Source organism: Chaetodon auriga, chromosome 21 (genome assembly GCF_051107435.1).
Source record: "Chaetodon auriga isolate fChaAug3 chromosome 21, fChaAug3.hap1, whole genome shotgun sequence".
In the NCBI taxonomy this organism is placed as follows: domain Eukaryota; kingdom Metazoa; phylum Chordata; class Actinopteri; order Chaetodontiformes; family Chaetodontidae; genus Chaetodon; species Chaetodon auriga.
In genome coordinates, this window is record NC_135094.1 from 11,262,311 (window position 1) to 11,280,004 (window position 17,694).

General features: G+C 42.9%; 1 protein-coding gene across 3 annotated transcripts in view; it reads left to right on the top strand.

The window, feature by feature from the left end:
• sema5a (sema domain, seven thrombospondin repeats (type 1 and type 1-like), transmembrane domain (TM) and short cytoplasmic domain, (semaphorin) 5A) overlaps positions 1 to 17,694 on the top strand; it is a 117,990-nt gene that overhangs the window by 30,988 nt on the left and 69,308 nt on the right. For all 3 annotated transcript variants that reach the window (XR_013079377.1, XR_013079378.1, XM_076761222.1), the window contains exons 2-4: positions 182 to 393; positions 10,891 to 10,990; positions 13,863 to 13,908. Coding sequence is in view for 1 of the 3 variants with exons in the window: in XM_076761222.1 (XP_076617337.1) it covers positions 246 to 393; positions 10,891 to 10,990; positions 13,863 to 13,908 (294 nt within the window). In the remaining 2 variants the exon portion in view is untranslated. The remainder of the gene's footprint in view (positions 1 to 181; positions 394 to 10,890; positions 10,991 to 13,862; positions 13,909 to 17,694) is intronic.

Sequence of the window (17,694 nt, forward strand, 5' to 3'; positions counted from 1 at the left end):
TTTTTTTCTTTTTACCCGATCTTGTCACACTCTCTTTTCCTTGCACCTCTCTTGCTCGTTCCCTTTGTGTTAGGACTTATTTTTGCTGCTTTCCATCACCCGGAGTGAATCTTTGGTGATTGTAGCGAGGTGTTTTACTGTATTAACATGAACCCAAATCTGACTCTTTCTGTCCTTCCAGGTGTGTCTTTCCAATGCTCTTGGCCCCTGAGGCCTGAGGACAAGTGAGCCAAGCCCAGGCCCCCATGGGACGCCCTGTTACCCAGCATGCACTGCTGCTGCTGCAGTGCATGCTGGTCCTGCGGCCTGGTGGCGTGGCCAGCAGGAGAGGGCCGGTGCTGTTGCCTGAATCGCCCTGTCATAAGACAGAGCACCCACTCATCCCACACTCAGGTAAGTGTTCAAAGGCCCAAACATGCACACACACCAGGGTGCACGATCGATTCAACTCATTAACTTTTCTATTTCCCTCCATAATTCTGTGGATTTTTTTTTGTGTGCTGTGTGTAGTTATTTATATCCTCCCATTTCTCCCTCCCTCCATTCCTTCACTCTAACCTTAATCACATTATTTTCTCCCCTGACATTGGCTTCCCTTCCTTCACTCTCCACAAGGTTAGAGTTGCAGACCATATATGAACATTTTCTGGAGTGTTTCATCAGGGCATTTTGCTGTTGCTAGGAGACATAAGCACCCTGTGGGCACGTGTTGTCAGCTCTTAGTTGTAAGCAAATTGATGACCAAAGGGAGAAAGAAAGTACAGAAGTAAAGTACCTTGATATTTTTGCTGGGTGTCTCATTAGAAATTCACTGATTCTCTGAGTTTGTGTCTCTTCCTCCTGACAATGGCTGCAATTGAGACATTGACTGGAAAATTGGGATTGCATGTTGCCGATTGCAAAATGAAAAAGAAATGTTTGTCTGGTTTTTAGAGAGTAACAAAGGCAGAGGTGCCCACTTTTCAATTGAGTTTGAAGTGAGATTTCAATGAAGTCGGGGCATTTCGTGAGCAGACGTTCTGTGAATCCACCACAGGGGTCAGGGTCATCATCAACCCCCATGAATTTTCTTTCAAAAGGTCACACAATTCGAAAGCATTTATAGATGAAAAGTCAAGTCAATAATAATTGGCAGACTTTCCAACCTGCAGACATCAAAGCCTAAATAAGATCGAAACCACACAATTCATTTCACAGTTTTCCTGCATTCTTATGAATTTTTGGAGTAATTTTGTTGCAGAAAGATTTAAAAGAAAAAAAAAAAAACATTGGACTCCCTGGAGAATTTGGTGGGTTGACAAGTAGCTGCATCAACAAACAGTAACATTGTATGACAAGTGTATGAAGGAGAACAACACATTGTTCAAGGACAGTGGATCCCGCAGGATGATGCTGAAAACAAACAAGCTAGATTTTATTAAGCTAGAAAGCCGTCCTAGAAATAGAGGAGAGGGAAATAGTTCTTATCTCAACTGCTTTGTTTGCGTTTGTCATATTTTTTTATTGATTATGTCAGAGGTGCTTTCGCATATATTTACTGATTAGACTACAAAGGTAATTCATCTTGTCACACCTTGGCAGCTGGATTAAGCTATTAACCGATGGTACTGATTGATAGATAAGGGCTTGTAGAAATGCCAATGCTTGATGGTCATTTGATTTTCAGATTTGTAGTCCTCACCTCCAGAGTCAGTCACGTTATTGGTGAGTCTTAATCACATTAAATTGTGTGTTTTTAAGAACATTTCAGTGTGTCATGGATGTGAAATTGCAGAGGAAAGTGAGGCAAAATGTCTCCATACTTGAGAGAGTTTTTGGAGCAGAATGTGTGTGTGCATCTCTGTGAGCTAAAGTCACACAAACTGTGTGCTTTGGGCTCTTGAAAAGCCTGATGTTCAGACTTAGTCCTGTGTGCACAGAAAGCCTATTTAACATATAACTATATTTTTTCATAGAGTGGCTTTGAGGCTTCTTCTTATTTGGCAACAGATTTGTTTGGGCAGCATGAAAGCGCGTTGGCAACCCTGTATGATATTTACCAAAAATGTAGAATTATATCACTAGATTTCAATGCTGAGATACGATTACATTCATGATTTTGTATTATACTAAACTGAAAATGCATTTTTGGGAATCATGAAAGAGTTTCAGAGTGACAGAGACACAAAGCGTCCTCGTATAATAACTCACTGTCATTCCAACCTGTGAGAGACGCTATGAAGCTGCCAGAAGAGCCGCTCACTGAGATTAAAGCATGGAATTGGAATAAATCACAATATAATACATTTGTGTATGTTTCTCACTTTCCCCCGATGGTCTGAACGTGACAACGTGTGAAAAGTGTCGATTGTGTGAGTCTCAGTTAATGCATTAGAGTTGGCCGCCATGCAAACATTAAAAGTATCACTCTCTAGAAAGGACTGTCCAAGTGAACATTTATAACATTAAAAAACATTAAAAAGTCAGCTGTAGATTTTCTTTCAAACATCTTTACATTAGATTAATTAGCTAGCTACAGCTGAATCTGCTAGTTGTCATTTCAGACAGCAAAATCGAGGGTTGCTGAGTAGGAAAGTGAAACCTGTTTTTGTCGATCCATTGTTAAAAAAACAAAAAAATTAAGTAATAAATTATCACTATAAACTATAAATATGTTGTATTAGTAGAGTAGCAATAGCGTAGGCTAACTAAGAGATGGAGGCCTACCTCAATCGTTCAATTGCTGACTTTTCTGGGTACTTCTTCATGTCAAAATAATTTCCATAACGATTTGCCTTATTCCCCTCCTTTCCTCTGTTCCATCTTTGTTCCTTCCCTCGAGACACAAAGCAGACACAGTCGCCCTCGAAGGCCTTCAGTTACTACATAGCTCTGCAGTTTTTAGATACAGTATATCCCGCATCAGATTTCATCATCCTTATACTTTATCTTGCTTTGCTATTCAACAACTAAACTGTAATGAAATGCTGTGAAACCTCATCGAAACAAAGCATCGATAGCGATCGATGCAGTCCTGTCTGCCCACTGTGAAGCAGCAAAATTCCATTGAGCTGTTTTCGGTCCAGCAGAGTCCCGGTCAGATAATCACAAAGCATTCTGTCTGGGGTGAAAATGACTAGAAGAACAAGGTCACTGCGTGTGTCCAATGATCCACATGTATGCAAAGACTCATATTCAGTATAACTGCCCAGGACAGACATAAGAACTCTTCCTCTACAACCCTTCACTGTCTTTGTCACTTTATTTTTAGCTGAGGTGGCAGTCTACCCACAGCGCCAATTGAGTGCAATGATGATGACTAACTGCCCAGCTAACGTGATATGTTCCCGCCTTGTGCTTTCTGCATGAGGGGGATCACACGCCAGCCAGTGGGTCAGCTGTGGTCAATGCGTTTGTGTTCTCTAATGTACCAGAATGGCCCATTAAGCTCCAGTGGCTTAATGCTTTGGTTGAAATATGGGAGCATTAATAAAAAGGGTCGACATTACAGTTAGCAATCAGGCATGGTTCACTAACAGCCGACTGTAAAAGAAGAGAAAAGAAAGAGAGGAACTCAGAGGCTTCCCTGTCGGTGGTTCAGCGTCTTTGGTCTGAAGGATCAGCTGTGATGAGAGTTTATTTTTATAGTTAAAGCCAAAAGGTCAGTTTATCCAGATTACCCCAAAAAACCCCACTTTCATTTTAAATTTACTCATGTACCTCTTGGTGTATCTTGCCACACACATAATTTTGGCTTTGTTTGCTCAGGTTTTGTTTGTCTCTGAATATTTTGCTGCCATGGCAGTAAAATAAATTCAACTTGTGGTGCTGGGAAAACCAGGAGTTTGAGGGGGTGTTCAGAGCCGGTAATTTACGTACTGATTGGGCAGCTTTTTTCACCCCTTCTTACATTACCAGCGCGCAACAAAGTAGTAAATTTCCCCAACAATGTGTTGCAATGCACTGTTTTCCTTCTTAAAGCCCTGGTTGTTGATTAAGGACTCAGTCTTGATCCATTGTATGCGCCCCACCAGGTGAGCTACCAAAGATCCGGAGGGCTTTTTGCTGTCATGTATCCCTTTAACACAAGTTTTAGCATTGCCTTGTTTATTTGAATCCCAATCTTATTTATACTCAGCTTGCATAAGAATCAGCACTTTTGCACAGCAGTTGCTAATTCCCATGGTCTTGTGAAGATGTCCAATAATCTTTACCTTCACAGTCATATTTTTGCTCAGCGTTTTAATGACTTTCCTTTCATGGGCTGATGATAGTCTTTGTGTGGTTAAAAACATCTCATTGTTGCACGTTGTGCTGTATACAAAGCTTTTTCAGAGACTGCCAAATTACAGCCCTTTTTTTTTTTGCAATAAACGCAAAAAAAAGCTGAGTCATTACAGAATACGCCGACACATATACACATACGCACGCATATGTGCACACACAGCAGTGTGTGAGGGTAGAGAAACCTGTTGTTAAACCTATTATCATTCTCTTTTGTGAGTCATTGTGCTCCATGTAATGTAGCGTAATCCCTGGTTGTTGAGAATGTGCAGAGCGAGGCTGCCATGGCTCCTCTTCAGCCGAGCCAGGACGACTACAAACACATTAAACACAGCCCTGTGGATCACGACGGCACAACACCCCCACTCTACACAAGCGAACCTCATCCTTTCGAACATACATGGACACATATTCAGAGGCTTGGCTTGAGTCTTATAAGGCTTAAAGTTACTCAAAGAAATAGATTGACATTTTGTTACATACGTGTGTTCGCTTTTTTGCTGAGAGTTAGACAAGAAGATAGATACCACTCACGTGTCTGTACTCTAAATATGAAGCTACAGCCAGCAGCTGGTTAGCTTAGCTTAGCATTGAGAGTGGAAACAGCAGCAGGGGTCAGTTAGATAACAAACCTGTAAGCCTCACTAATGAACCATTAAACCTGAAAATACATTGTCTTTTGTAGAGATTAGCAAACAGGATGCAGTGTAATTAGTGAGCTAGTTCTATGCTAAGAGGCTGCTGTCTGAAGCTACATGTTTAACGCAAAGACAGTGAAGTCTTAATTAGTAATCCAATCCTCTGCAAGAAGGCAAATTATTCTTTTAAAAATTATTTAAACAGTTTGTCAAATTGATTGACTAAATCTTTTAGAACTGATTAATCATTTAAGTCATTTGTCGAACAAATATGTCAAAAATTATCTGGTTTTAGTCTCGCAAATGTGAGGACCTTAAATTGAGTATTTTAGGATTTAGGACTGTTGGTGCGACAAAACAAGCAATTTGACAACATCACCTCACACACATTGTGTGACATTTTGTAGGTTAAACAATTACTCTTACAGATTACTAAACAGATTAAACATCGGGAGAAAGATTAATCTATTCTGACACTAGATAGAAACCCTTCTTTTGTTCAAGGTTGGAGGTGACAGGAGGTGAAGGATGATACGCTGCTTTCCTTTAGTAGCCAGCGCGACCAGGCCTGCTGAACTCACTGAACAGCTCACAGTCTCTGGTCACTGGTCTGGTAAAAAAGGAGTTAAACAATACAGAGCTCAAAGACTGGTCATGACCCCTCATGGGAAGCCAAGGTCAAGCTTTGTCTGAGTGTGTTCCAGTGACAGCGTTTCTTTCTCTCTGTGTGATTGTGGCCTGACTGTGGAAGGGTGTGGCTCACATGGGTTTGACCCCACTGGGGATGGTGGTTTTCTGACTTGGCACAACACTTGGCTGACAGAACTGCTACTGTGGTGCAAGGATGCTATAGTCTAAAGACCGCTTTCTGCTTTGTGTGGCGGTTTTAGAAATGTAGGGTTTCAGAAAGAAAGTACACTGTTCAGTTCATCAGCTACGTTCAGAATGTTTATCCAAAAGGTACGCTTTGAGGAAGAGGGGTCTGAATATAGTTTCAGCAGACATCCAATGTAAATGTGTGGAATTTATAGGAGGGGTGTTGAAAGACTTCATCCCTGTTGTTGGTAAAGGATATGTTTTGGCAAAGATGACCAAGCATTTGTAGTGTTGTTGTAGCTTAAAGCCACTGAGGTATACTGTATTAATAAAGTGTTTTATTTAACAAGTGTTCCTGGGTGTAGGCTTGAAGGCTTTTAAAGGTTATAAACTGTGGTGTAAACAATGCCTTCGCAGGCCAAGCTGAGGGCCATGTCTCTGAGGAGTGGAACCAGCAGACTTGTTTTACAGCCACAGGCTGAGCTCAGCTTTTATCATCCCTGAAAGGCTAACACATCGTTAGAGAGAGGGGAGTAAAAGCATGAAGAAAAAAAAATGGCCTCATAGCATTCATAAATGCAACAAGCTACAACTACTATCAGAGATCTTTTAATTGGTCATGTGGGGGTGATTGTTTTAAATTTAAAGTCCTCCAAGGTCTTTGGAGCTTCAGTTCAAAACATTAGCTACGCTCTATTCATGTCCAAGGTCAGCTATGTTCTAGCCATGTTTTATTTCAATGGATGACAGGCTGTCCATGGCATGAAGAAGGCCTTCTCCGTATTTTTGGATTTTTACGTCTTCCGTTTACCCGCTGCAATAAAAGTCCCACATGTCATTTCCTTACATATTTATTTTCAGCTCTGTTTCGTCAAGTGGCCTGAAGAGATTTAGTCATCTCATTAAAAGGTTGTCTCCTGTCTCGCACCCCCCAAACCAGAGGATTCTGCCCCTAAATACTCATTAGATTGAAATATTTTACTGCACTCTTATTTGTGGTTTCACAGTGGTTTGTTTTGCATGATTCACCTGCTGCCCCGGGGGCCACAGCACTGCCATGGTTATTTGAGTAGCGGGACTTTAAGCTGCAAAATGTGCTTGTTTTTCTTGCTTGAAATAACATAATAGGAAGAAAAAACCTTCAAGCGCAGAGCCATGTTTGAAGGTCTTGGCTGACCTTGCCTTTTGCTTTCGACTTTTTCTTACTGAGCAGGTGTTTGTTTTTCAGCAGCTCGGCCAAATGGTTTCCTCGCATCAACTTGACCAAATAGTTGCCATTCCTTCTGCTTGCCCAGTACCACAGAGCTGCATTTAGAGTGAACGGACTCTTCATTTATGTGAGCGCCTGCTGCCACACTCTATTTGCACTACTCACAGAAAAGCCATTCATGTTTCAGAATTGGTTCCACATGTTGCCATTGTTGCCGGCCTGGCAGCACTGTAGAGCACTAACTTAGAGGGCTGGCAGACTGAAGACTGGCGTGGCCTCTGATGCAGGGTGTAAATATTTATACATCCTGTCATTTTGTCTTTGTGTCAACTGCTTCGTGTCAGAGCGGGGAATAACAATCGGGATGTGAGTGATGCGCTGTTCTATTTTGAAGAAGAGGAAGACAGGGGTTAAGGGGATAAGATGGGACCGAGAAAGGGGGGAGGGGTGCATAAGTGTGTGTGTTCGCTGGTTTCATGTTGGCTCACAGCCCTGGCTGCTGTCTGCATTTTCATCCCAATCCATGTGTGTGTTCGAGTCTGCGCTCGTGTGTGTCTGTGTGTGCGATTACGCCTCCGTCTCATCGGCAGCCAACCCCGCTGATTCAGGCAGCTTCTGTACAAGCATGGCTCTGATGTGATTACATTATCACATGCATTTAAAGTGCAGCTGATATGAGCCCATGTAATATGCAAGGCAGGCCTGAAATCTAGGAAGTGAGATGGGGAATAGGATTTGGGTTTGTTTTTTTTTGGGGGGGGGGGGGTTATTTATTTGCAGGGGGTTGTCCTACTGTTTCCTCTTCTGCTGGGTTAACAATAAGGTTGTCTTTATGGGAGCATAAAAACCTCCCTGGGTGCCCCTAAAAAGAGCTATTACAACTCATCCAAAAACAACTAAATATCACAGGTTAGATCAGAGTTCACAAAGGTGTGATGAGTGGTGAAGCGAACCCAGCAACCTGCAGTGTTGTTTCTGAAAAAGCTTTCCAAGTGTGCCACATTTAGTTCCCCTGTAGTAAACCCAAACTATGATCCGCTAAACCCCCAAGAGTTTGACTTTGTGGAGCTCTGTATATTTAGCTCCGCAGCCTTGGGAGGGCCCATCCACGCTGGTCATGAATGTTTATGAATGGTCTTTGGCCTCATCACAAAAGGCCATAAATCCTTTAAGTGCTGTTGTGTTCAATTAAAACCTTTTGCCCCTTTTGCACACTCCAACAAATATCCCCTCTTCCCTCTTTCTGTCTCACACACACACATCCAGGCTCACACACACACACACACTCCATCACCCCGTTAGCGAGCCTCCCCTGGTGAGTCACGGAGATTTATGGGGAGAAGCTGGGTTCGTCAAGCGCCGTCTTCCCCCGGGGGGTGTCACAGCTACATTTGTATTCCAGGGATCCTCTCGATGGCGTGAAAAACAAGCCCAGTGGAGCCAAAGGATTGGCACATCCAAAACTTTGTGTCTCCCTTCAGAGTAAGCAGAGCAGCAGCCATTAAGCAAAATGAATTCTTCTGGGGTGAAGTTGGTCGTGATCTCCCAGATATATATTTCACCGTGGCTAATGAAAATGTATTAGCACTGTGGAACCAGACGCGGGATGCTTTCTCCTCTTGCACTTCCCTTGTAGTCATCACTGGAGACTCAAAAGACAACAAGGGAAAACGCCTTTGCATACAGTGGCGCTGTCTCGCAGCAGATGATTTTGTTTTGTTAGGAGAGCCAGAGTTTGGTCCCACGACGTGAGCTGGAGGAGGCAGATGTTCTTTGGAGGCTCCCATTTTCTTGCTCTGTTTGTCCTCGTTTTGGAGCGCTCAGAAATCCCACGTTTGTCACCGAAACCCAGAGTGCTTGCTTTTGATGCCGTGAAGGGAGAGCGTGCTTTCATTTGAAATGCTGTCTGACAGGTGTGCCTGAAGAAGCAGATAATGTGTTTCGAGGAGGACATTCAAGCTGTCCTCTCCCTCTGTTCCGGCTCTGATGGAAAGCTCCCTAGTAAATTAAAAAAAGTCCCTTTGAATTTTTTTTTTTTTTTTGTCTGGAAATATCTCACAAATGTAGTGATGAACAATATTAAATCACTGAGGCAATGGCCGCTGAAAATTCAGCCTTGCTGGAGTTCTGGCATCTCTTTGAAAAATACAAATTTCTAGCTGTTGGAGAAAATGTCCACTATATTGTAGTGATTTCTGCAAGTGTAATATGACCTGAGCACAGTAGTACAGGTTATTATGACTACAGTTCAAGCATGTGACTAGCGATTGACCACCCTGGACTAAACCTCTTGGGTTACCGGACAGTAGACAGGCCGTCCTCCTCGCTCGGAAACCACCAGGGGCCTGTAATTCGATTGGTCAGGGGTTAATGGGTTGGGCGCCACGAAAACAGGCATGTTGCGGATAAGATGTCAGTGTCTGTCTGGGATGTCTCTCTCCCTCTCTCTTTACTTGGGCATGTATTCACCATATCATGCTGGAGGAGACAAGGTCAATTTCCATAAAAAGTCAGATCTTCATGGCTGAGCTGCGGTATACATTTCTATGAAAGCAGTCAATCAACAGTCGAGATGGTTTACACTGAGTCACAGGAAGCTACATTTCACCATTTTGTACACATTCACTTATGAATGAGGTCTCAGGTTTCACTTTTGTTTTGGTCGATTAGAAGACAAAGAGGCTGAGAAGCATAGATGTAAGAGTACTGTGAGCCGTGCAAAATGATTTTTTGAATGAGCGACCTTATCAACCAAGGACTGCCCCAGGCATGTTTGTTCTTTATTCCCTCACTGTTCTCTTTAGAGTTTCTCTCCTGGCATTGATTAAACACCTAAAGACTCATCTCTGCTCATCAAAATTACGTTTTAGAAGTTTTTTCCATGAAAAAAAAATTCATTTCATGCCTTAAAATGGCTTAGATGTAACTGTACCTTTACCTCCGTTTAGCTTGCACATATCTATGATTATGCAAATAGTCCCCGCCTCGATTTCCACTCATCCCTCCACCGCTCGCCTGCAGCTTCACCTTTCACTCTGCTCATCATCATTGGTGCAAGTTCCAAGGCAGAAATACTCAGCCATGGCGTTGACCACTTATTTTGCACATATAAGAAACACAACACTGACATGTTAGCAAAGTGAAAAACTTGATTTTCATTGGAGGGAATCTTAAAAATCATGTTAGAAACAAATGAAGTGCTGTGAATAAGTCAAGTTAGGTCAAAAACCATAAGAGGACATGCTGTAAAACACAGTGAGTGAGCATCATTAACTCTCACAGGACTCAACAACGCTCACGTTCATTAGTTTCAAATGGATAATTTCAATTCTCCATTCACCAAAAACATGAGTACATTCAATGAGCTCTTTTAACACGTTCATCCAGAACACTGCTTTCATTACCGTCTAGCAGCGATTTGCTCGGGTGTCACATCCTGATCTCAAATAAAATAATGTTAATAACTGTGATAAACGTTCATGATATCATTGTATTGCTGCATGTGGCAGGTACACAGACCCCCCACGCTTCTCATTATTTTTAATGAGCCCTTCCTCTTCAGTCTATTATTGCAGGCTTTGCTGATGTGTGGCAAACAACCATTTGCACCTGCCAATAATGCAGCATTACTGCCCTATAACTACTATAATCTCAATTATAGTCTGGAACACTCCTACTGCTTTCTTGCCATTGCTCTAGTATTTACATCGCAAATGCTCCTCAGCATCAGTGAATATGGAGGAAAGGTAGGAGCAAAGATGAAAATCAGAACAAAGGCAGTGGCGGGAAAACGTGCTGCTATTATTAACATGCTCTTTAAGAACCCCACTCTGTGAGCGTCTTGAGGAAAGTTACAGCAGCCCTTTGAACGCACATAATTCATCAACACAGCTGACATCTGCAGTCATAAACTCTCCGCTCTGATTGGCTCACTGTTGTTGTGTCCTGCGGTGTCGTTGGCAGAGATGGAGCAGTGGATCTTCAGGTTCAAGGCAGAGGGCACGGTGGATTACTCACAGCTGACCTTTGACCCCGGCCAGAACGAGCTAATCGTCGGTGCCAGGTAACATATCTGAGTTTGTAATTTTCCCTTTCTCTCTGTCTCATTTTCTCTTGCCTCCTGTCTCTTTCCATTGTTGTCTGTCCTTTTATTGTCTTGTCTTTCATTTGCCATTTTTTCAGTGTTTGTTGGTGCATTGCATGAGTAATGATCAGTTTCTCTATAGATGTGTTCAAAAGCCAGAGAAAAATGGCTTTGGGGATTGTTTCCAAGTCTATTGTCTTTGTCAAGCCCAGCCAAGTGTGTGTGTGTGTGTGTGTGTGTGTGTGTGTGTGTGTGTGTGTGTGTGTGTGTGTCTTTCTCAGATTTTCTGATTGAGACACTGAATTTGAAAGGGATTGCACACATTTAGTGATAAACAATTTTGCTTTTAACCGTGTATTTCTGCAATGTTCATGCATGCATGTGATCAAATTTGAGCCTGTGTGTGTTGCCAAGTGTTTTGTGTGTGTGTGTGTGTGTGTGTGTGTGTGTGTGTGTGTGTGTGTGTGTGTGTGTTTGACTGGGTATATACATTCACGCTGTGTGAGTCTCTGGCTGATGAAGTGCGCTCTGCACTTCTCTTAATGGCTTAGTTGTCAATAAAAAGAAACACTCACTACAACGTGAACAGGAGATAACAGAGGAGCCAGCAGGAAGAAACAACAACAAACAAAGTGAGCCCAGGGAATTTACTAATGCACCCAAGGAACTTAGATGGAAAAGGTTAATCAGGTCGAAGAGGTGAGTGAATTCCCCTGAAACTGATATATTTATATAATATAATATAATGTACAACAGAAGCACAATGTTTTCTGCCGGCCATCTTTTATTTTTAGGCCCAACTCAGCCAATTCTATCAACACATGGCATTTGGAGCACTCAAAAAAATCAAATAAGAGATTTAGTTCAATTCTCGGTGCCAACTCGACGGCTGTTGAGTGTCTAACTGTGAAAGGCGATGTGGTTGGATGGATGGCTGCAGGCTGGGTGAAGTATGAGTGATAATGGAAGGAAAGAGGGATCGATGCAAATATCAATACAGTAAAACAGGGCCGCGGCCGCACTGAGACCTGGCTGATAGCCACTCTTCAGGAGATAGATAGATCTCAGCGAAAGTGTTTGTGCCTTTGTGTATGTGTGCTTGATGATTTTCACTCCGAAATGAGACATCTACTTTATGAAAAGACAATACTTGCTCTTTAAAAATAATTGCTGATATGAAAGAAAAACACATTATGGGTTGTTGTTAAAGCTGTTGCCTGCAAAACAGTTTTTAAGCAATGCAATAAAAATCATTCAAGTCCATGATTGGCTTATGGAACAAAAAGCACAAAGTATGGGTAATTCCAATGTGTCAAAGGGAAAAAAAAAATCATAATTATTAATGTTAGTCCTAATTGTCAGGTTGCATATGATCTCACTCTGGTAATGGCATATAATGGTTTTAGTAGCCAGTCTGACACATCGTTAGTCAGTATATTTAGTATTCCCCTTGAGAGGGCGTTCATTAGAACCTAATGTTTCTTGAAAAGTTTCACATGCTGTTCTGTTTGTGCTGTGCAAATTTGGAAAGCTCCAGGCGAGACAGGATAGGCACTTATTAGAGTGAGGATTCACTGCCAGGCTTTGATTTTCTCTCAATCTCTGTCTTTCTCTGTCACTTGCTGCCTGCTTCTCGTGCACACAGAACTCTAGGAGTTGGGAGCATACTGTACAATGTTTTAACACTGACTCATCTCATCTTTTTTTGTCCCCTAATTATGGGTTGGCCAAACTGAGAGGTCCATCACTTGCTGCAGTGATTGAATCTAACAATCCCCAAAATTCACTCTTATAACTCCTTATGACACCAGTGAAAGGGTTCAGTTTAACTTCTGAGTGGAGAAAACTTCAGAAGCTTCAGAGGCAGCAGTTTTCAAGGGGAACCCCACTGATTTTACACATCAATGTCTCTTTACAGGTCTTGGGGAGTACTACTGCACATGTGAAAAAAGTTGTCTTTTGTGGCTCCAGAGGGAGCCCTACAGAATCTGACAAATTGCCTCAAGTGATGTCACTTGAGTCAGTGTGGGTCGGATCTGAAGTTTGAAAATAAAAAATCTGGCTGTGTGGAGTTAGAAAGATGTGAGCTAACTGTACCAGACCCTGCAGTCCACCCCTCATCGCGGCTTGAGGCTATCTGCTCAAGGCTACATTATCCGCTACCAGCATTACTCATTACCCAGTTGCACTGTGGATAATGTAGGCGCCAGGTTTTGACAAGGAATGCGTCAGTTCAGATTCTTTTTTTCATTATGAGTTTGACATTCTTATAGAAATGCAATGCTAAATTGGTGGATGAGTATGATTTTATGTTTGTTCGACATCCTTTGAAACATGTTTTTGCTTGAAGATTGTAAGATTATCACAAATTCGCTTTACTTTTTCAGTTAACAACATTCTTCCCTCGCTCTTTTTTTCCAATGTGGCGTTGATCATTCCTTCATGTTAATTCAGAAACAAATGCAGCGTATCCTGGGTTGTTGGCAGCTGCTGATGTAACCAGGGTACAGGGTACCTCTGAGGTAAATGGAAAGCGATCTGGTTGTGTTTGCGACAACAGCGGCAACAGTAATACCACTTGAAAACTCTAGGGGGCGCTGAAAAGTTGTCTGTTTCCACTTTAACCAGTTTAAGTCTGTATGCTCCCTTTTTTGAAGTGAAATCCCTTTGTGCTGGTGGCACTTTGGGTAGAGGGGTGGAGATGAAAGAGCTAGAGAGAGAACACAGATAAAAACTGTGCAGAGCTCTGGCCTTTGAGCAGGGATGCTGTAACATGCACACATCTTTTTTTTCTTCTCGGTTTATTTGCAGAAATGCCTCCATCAACTTACATACTTTGTTCTTTTTACAGAAACCACCTCTTCAGGCTCAATCTGGAAGACCTGACACTGATCCAGGTGAGTGCTAATTCTCTTCCGCTCTGTCTTTCGGTTTTTCCCTCAGTCTGACTCACCCACTTTTCTGAGTGAACATCTACTCAGTCTGTCTGCTCATTTGACTCTTACAGTCACTCTGGCACTGGCATCCAGAGCGCTGACTGCCTCCAACAAACACCGCGCTACAGTCATAGCGTGCTGCCAGCTTCCACAACTTAAAGCCGTTACAGAAAAATGGTTTAACATTTCAAATGTCACAACAACTTCCCATCCAGTAGAGTGACAGTAGGTTTGGTCGACAGTGCTGTGGGTTGATACACAGAGGGAGGTAAAGAGTGTTTAAATCCAATTTGAAACTGTACATGACATATACTCTCCAGCTGTACTTTGCCACATTTTGCTGGGAATCAACACCATGTGCAATTTCTTTAATGTGATTCAACCATTCCAGTTAAACTCTCCCGCTCATCTCAAGCTAGCACTGTCAAAACATCCACAGGAGAGAATCAAATGATCTGAAATATGAAACAGAAATTAAAGAGTGATAACTTCAGGGCTAGAGTTTCTGCCTGTGACGGCATGTTGCACAAAATCTGCATACATAAATAGAAGTATGGTCAAGGTAGCAATTATGTTGCTCTGTCTTTCATCTCCCTTCCTCTGTCTGCAACCTCCCATTTTACCTCCTTTTTTCACACTTGAGCCCACAGCCCCCCCTGTGGAGCTAAGCGTTTTGTGACCCACTGAGTTACCATACAAACATTGACACATCGACGGGTTTATTTCTAGGTGGTAGCAGCGAGGGTTCTTTGATGATTAGACAACTCCTAATGTTGGTCATTTACATCCTGGAAAACCATGGGAGAGGATGAGGAGGGAGAGAAAGAGAAAGAGTTGAGTGAGAATGGCTGGATGGAACAAAGGGAGAGAGCGGTGCTATAAATCCGCCTGGAAAGGCAAAATGAGAAAAACGTTCAGATGAAGTAAAGAGCAAGACTGAGTGTGTTGGATGGGAAGGAGGGAAGGGCGGCACACACAAAGGAATCAGGGAGCAGGAAGACAGACAGAGGAAAGAAAGCAGAGAAACCCCCCACGGAGAGAGACGAGGATTCATGCAGAGCCGGTCTTTTGTGGCCGCTCACTGGGACACAGATGCTTTTTAAAGATGCTCTGTGCCATCCTCGCACCCAATCATCCCTCCGTCTTTATTTCGTCCTGCGCTCGGCTGGCGCTGCAAAATCTGCGAGGAGATTCCACTGACCCGATCAACCCCTCATCTCTAAGACATCTTCTCTTAAGAGAATAGGAGCTGGTAATCCCTGCCAAGGCCTGGAGCCAAATTATGCTGACCCATGTGCTAGTCCTTACTTTGCATTTGACTGGACCAGGGCTATAGAGTCAAGGGGAAGGCAAAGTTCAGCTGCTGAAGTGCTATTCCTCCGTTCATCTCCCACTGAAATATTTCTCGTTCCTTCCTCCTTTTTCATCCAGACATAAAACCAGAGATTCACTGCACAGAGATTCGGTTGCCTCTGTGGCCTGGTTTACATATATTTGTCATTCTTGTTGATGCTGGATATGAAAGACTTGAATGGATTTCCCCTTTGGCACTGTTGCTCCACTCACATTACATGCATTGCCGATTGATTACATAGATTTATAAGCGGAATCTGGTGCTGCAAGTGCCAGAGCAAACAAAGAAAGTTGCGGCACAAGCAGTCCTTAGTAGTGCAGTGCGTTTTATTTCAATTGCACCGAGGTTCAAAAGAGTTGCGTGAGGTTCTTTTTTTTTCTTTCTTTCCTGCAGAAGGAAAACAAGCTAAAAGCTACACCTACGCTTGTCTTTGTGATTTCACCCCATCCCCATGCATCAGCCCTGTCAGATAATGCCCAGTGGCAGTGATTTGTTCTTGCATGGCTGGCAGCACTAAGAGGGAGGCTGTGTATGGTTTGACAGAGCACAAGGCTCGGAGCCTGCGAAATACAAACAGCCTATAATACCCTAAAGAGGTGGATATAATTATCATATGATCGATGATGGGCTGATCTCATCTTGTATGTACATCCATGAAACATTTATGGAAACAGCAGCCACCAAGGTCTGCTGCTGCATGAAGGCAAAACGAATCCCACCCACTTTTTCCTGCCCTTGGTTGTGGTGTGATTTCTGCAAAATGAACCTTGAATACTTGGTAGTCTCACCGTTGTATTGCGGAGGGTGTAGAGAGTAGTGACACTCAGAGTGGTAGCTAAACACTGCTGGTCTAACCTGCACTATTGCACATATCGAGTTGAGACCCAGAGATCGATTGAGCCTGAGCCCAGCAGCCATGATCTCCTCAGTAAATGTCCTCCTTGCTTGGAGGTAATAATAGATAGAAAAGAGCTAAGAACACCAGAAGTTGGAGAGCGAGCGAGCCTTTGTCAAAATCATCTGAGAACTTTCATGCTTTTATTGCCCCCTTAGTGTTCAGTCACTTATGAGTGATATAAAGGTTTGTCTGAGGAACCGGTTACACGACAGGGGGGCACTTTCACAGTCATAAACAGTGTGAATAGAAAATCTTGCTGGCTTGCTGGCTGTACTCAAACTGAAAGGCAATCAGGGGTTGAAGTGGGACGAGTCAGGCTTTGAAGAGTCAGTCCTCCCTATGGCCTTGATTGGAGTTAATATCTGGTACTTAAAGTTTTTTTTCTGCAGTGTCTCACCAGCCTGAAGAGGCCTTCCTCTCCCTGTCAACCTCTACCCTCATCTTCACTGATCTGGAAAACACTGTCAAGAACAAAAGGTTGATACTTTTCTCCTTGCTCCACTTTCAAACTTGTGCAGCTGAAGTGAAAAAAAGGAGACTAAACTCTGCAGCATGCACAACTAATGAGACATTTGGAGTTACGGCAGCTTAAGAATTAGCTATAAAAACATCAGCCATAAAGCACAATGTTCTTCCCCCAACTGCAGGTGAATCCTTCCTTATATCACACATCTGTATTGTCCTTCTTCCCCCTCTGTCCCTCATTCAGCGGCGTACCCTCGGCTGCTGCCAGCCATGGGCAGGGGAATCAATGCTGGCATTGCCATTATCCACCTTCCATGGCCCACTGCAGAGAGGGGAGAAACACTGATGAATTGGCCCCTCTGCATTTGCATTGTGTTCAATTTGCCATTGTTTTTCTTGGGCTGATGAATGGCCAAATTGGCCTTGTTTTTCCGTCTGCACGTGAGCTCCCCAAATAATGTTCTTTGACGTCGTTGAATACCGTGATACAATGAACCCTGCCTGTCCATTTTTAGCTCCATCTTTACGCTTTCACACCTGCTCTAACCACAGGCTACATACTTTCATGCTGGTCCTGAAAACCCAAAGTGTGTAATTTGCAAGTAAAAAAAACAAGAACTCTTTGAATTGACAATATCCTCAGCCAAGCTACTAATGTAAGAAGAAATTAAAGGAAAAAACAAGCATCCCTTTTAAGAATCCAGAATGAGCTTGCTTTTTCCAGGCTAAATGGAAACAGGATGCAGACGCTGAGGCTGAGTATCAACAGAAACACTGTGGCACAGCATTAAGTCAATAAGCACTGGGATGAGGAGGATCAGTGGCATTGTTCACCATTCAATACAGCATCAGAGCAGGAAAAAAAATAGTAGATATTTACTCCGGCCCCTCTCCCCTTCTGCACTGGCACATGAAAACACTATCCATAACAGCTCCCCTTGGCAGCAGACACTGTATGGTGTTGAGATGTACATTGTGCGTCCATTTTTCTTCACTTCCCCTCGTATTGTTGTGTCGTTAAGAAGGAAGG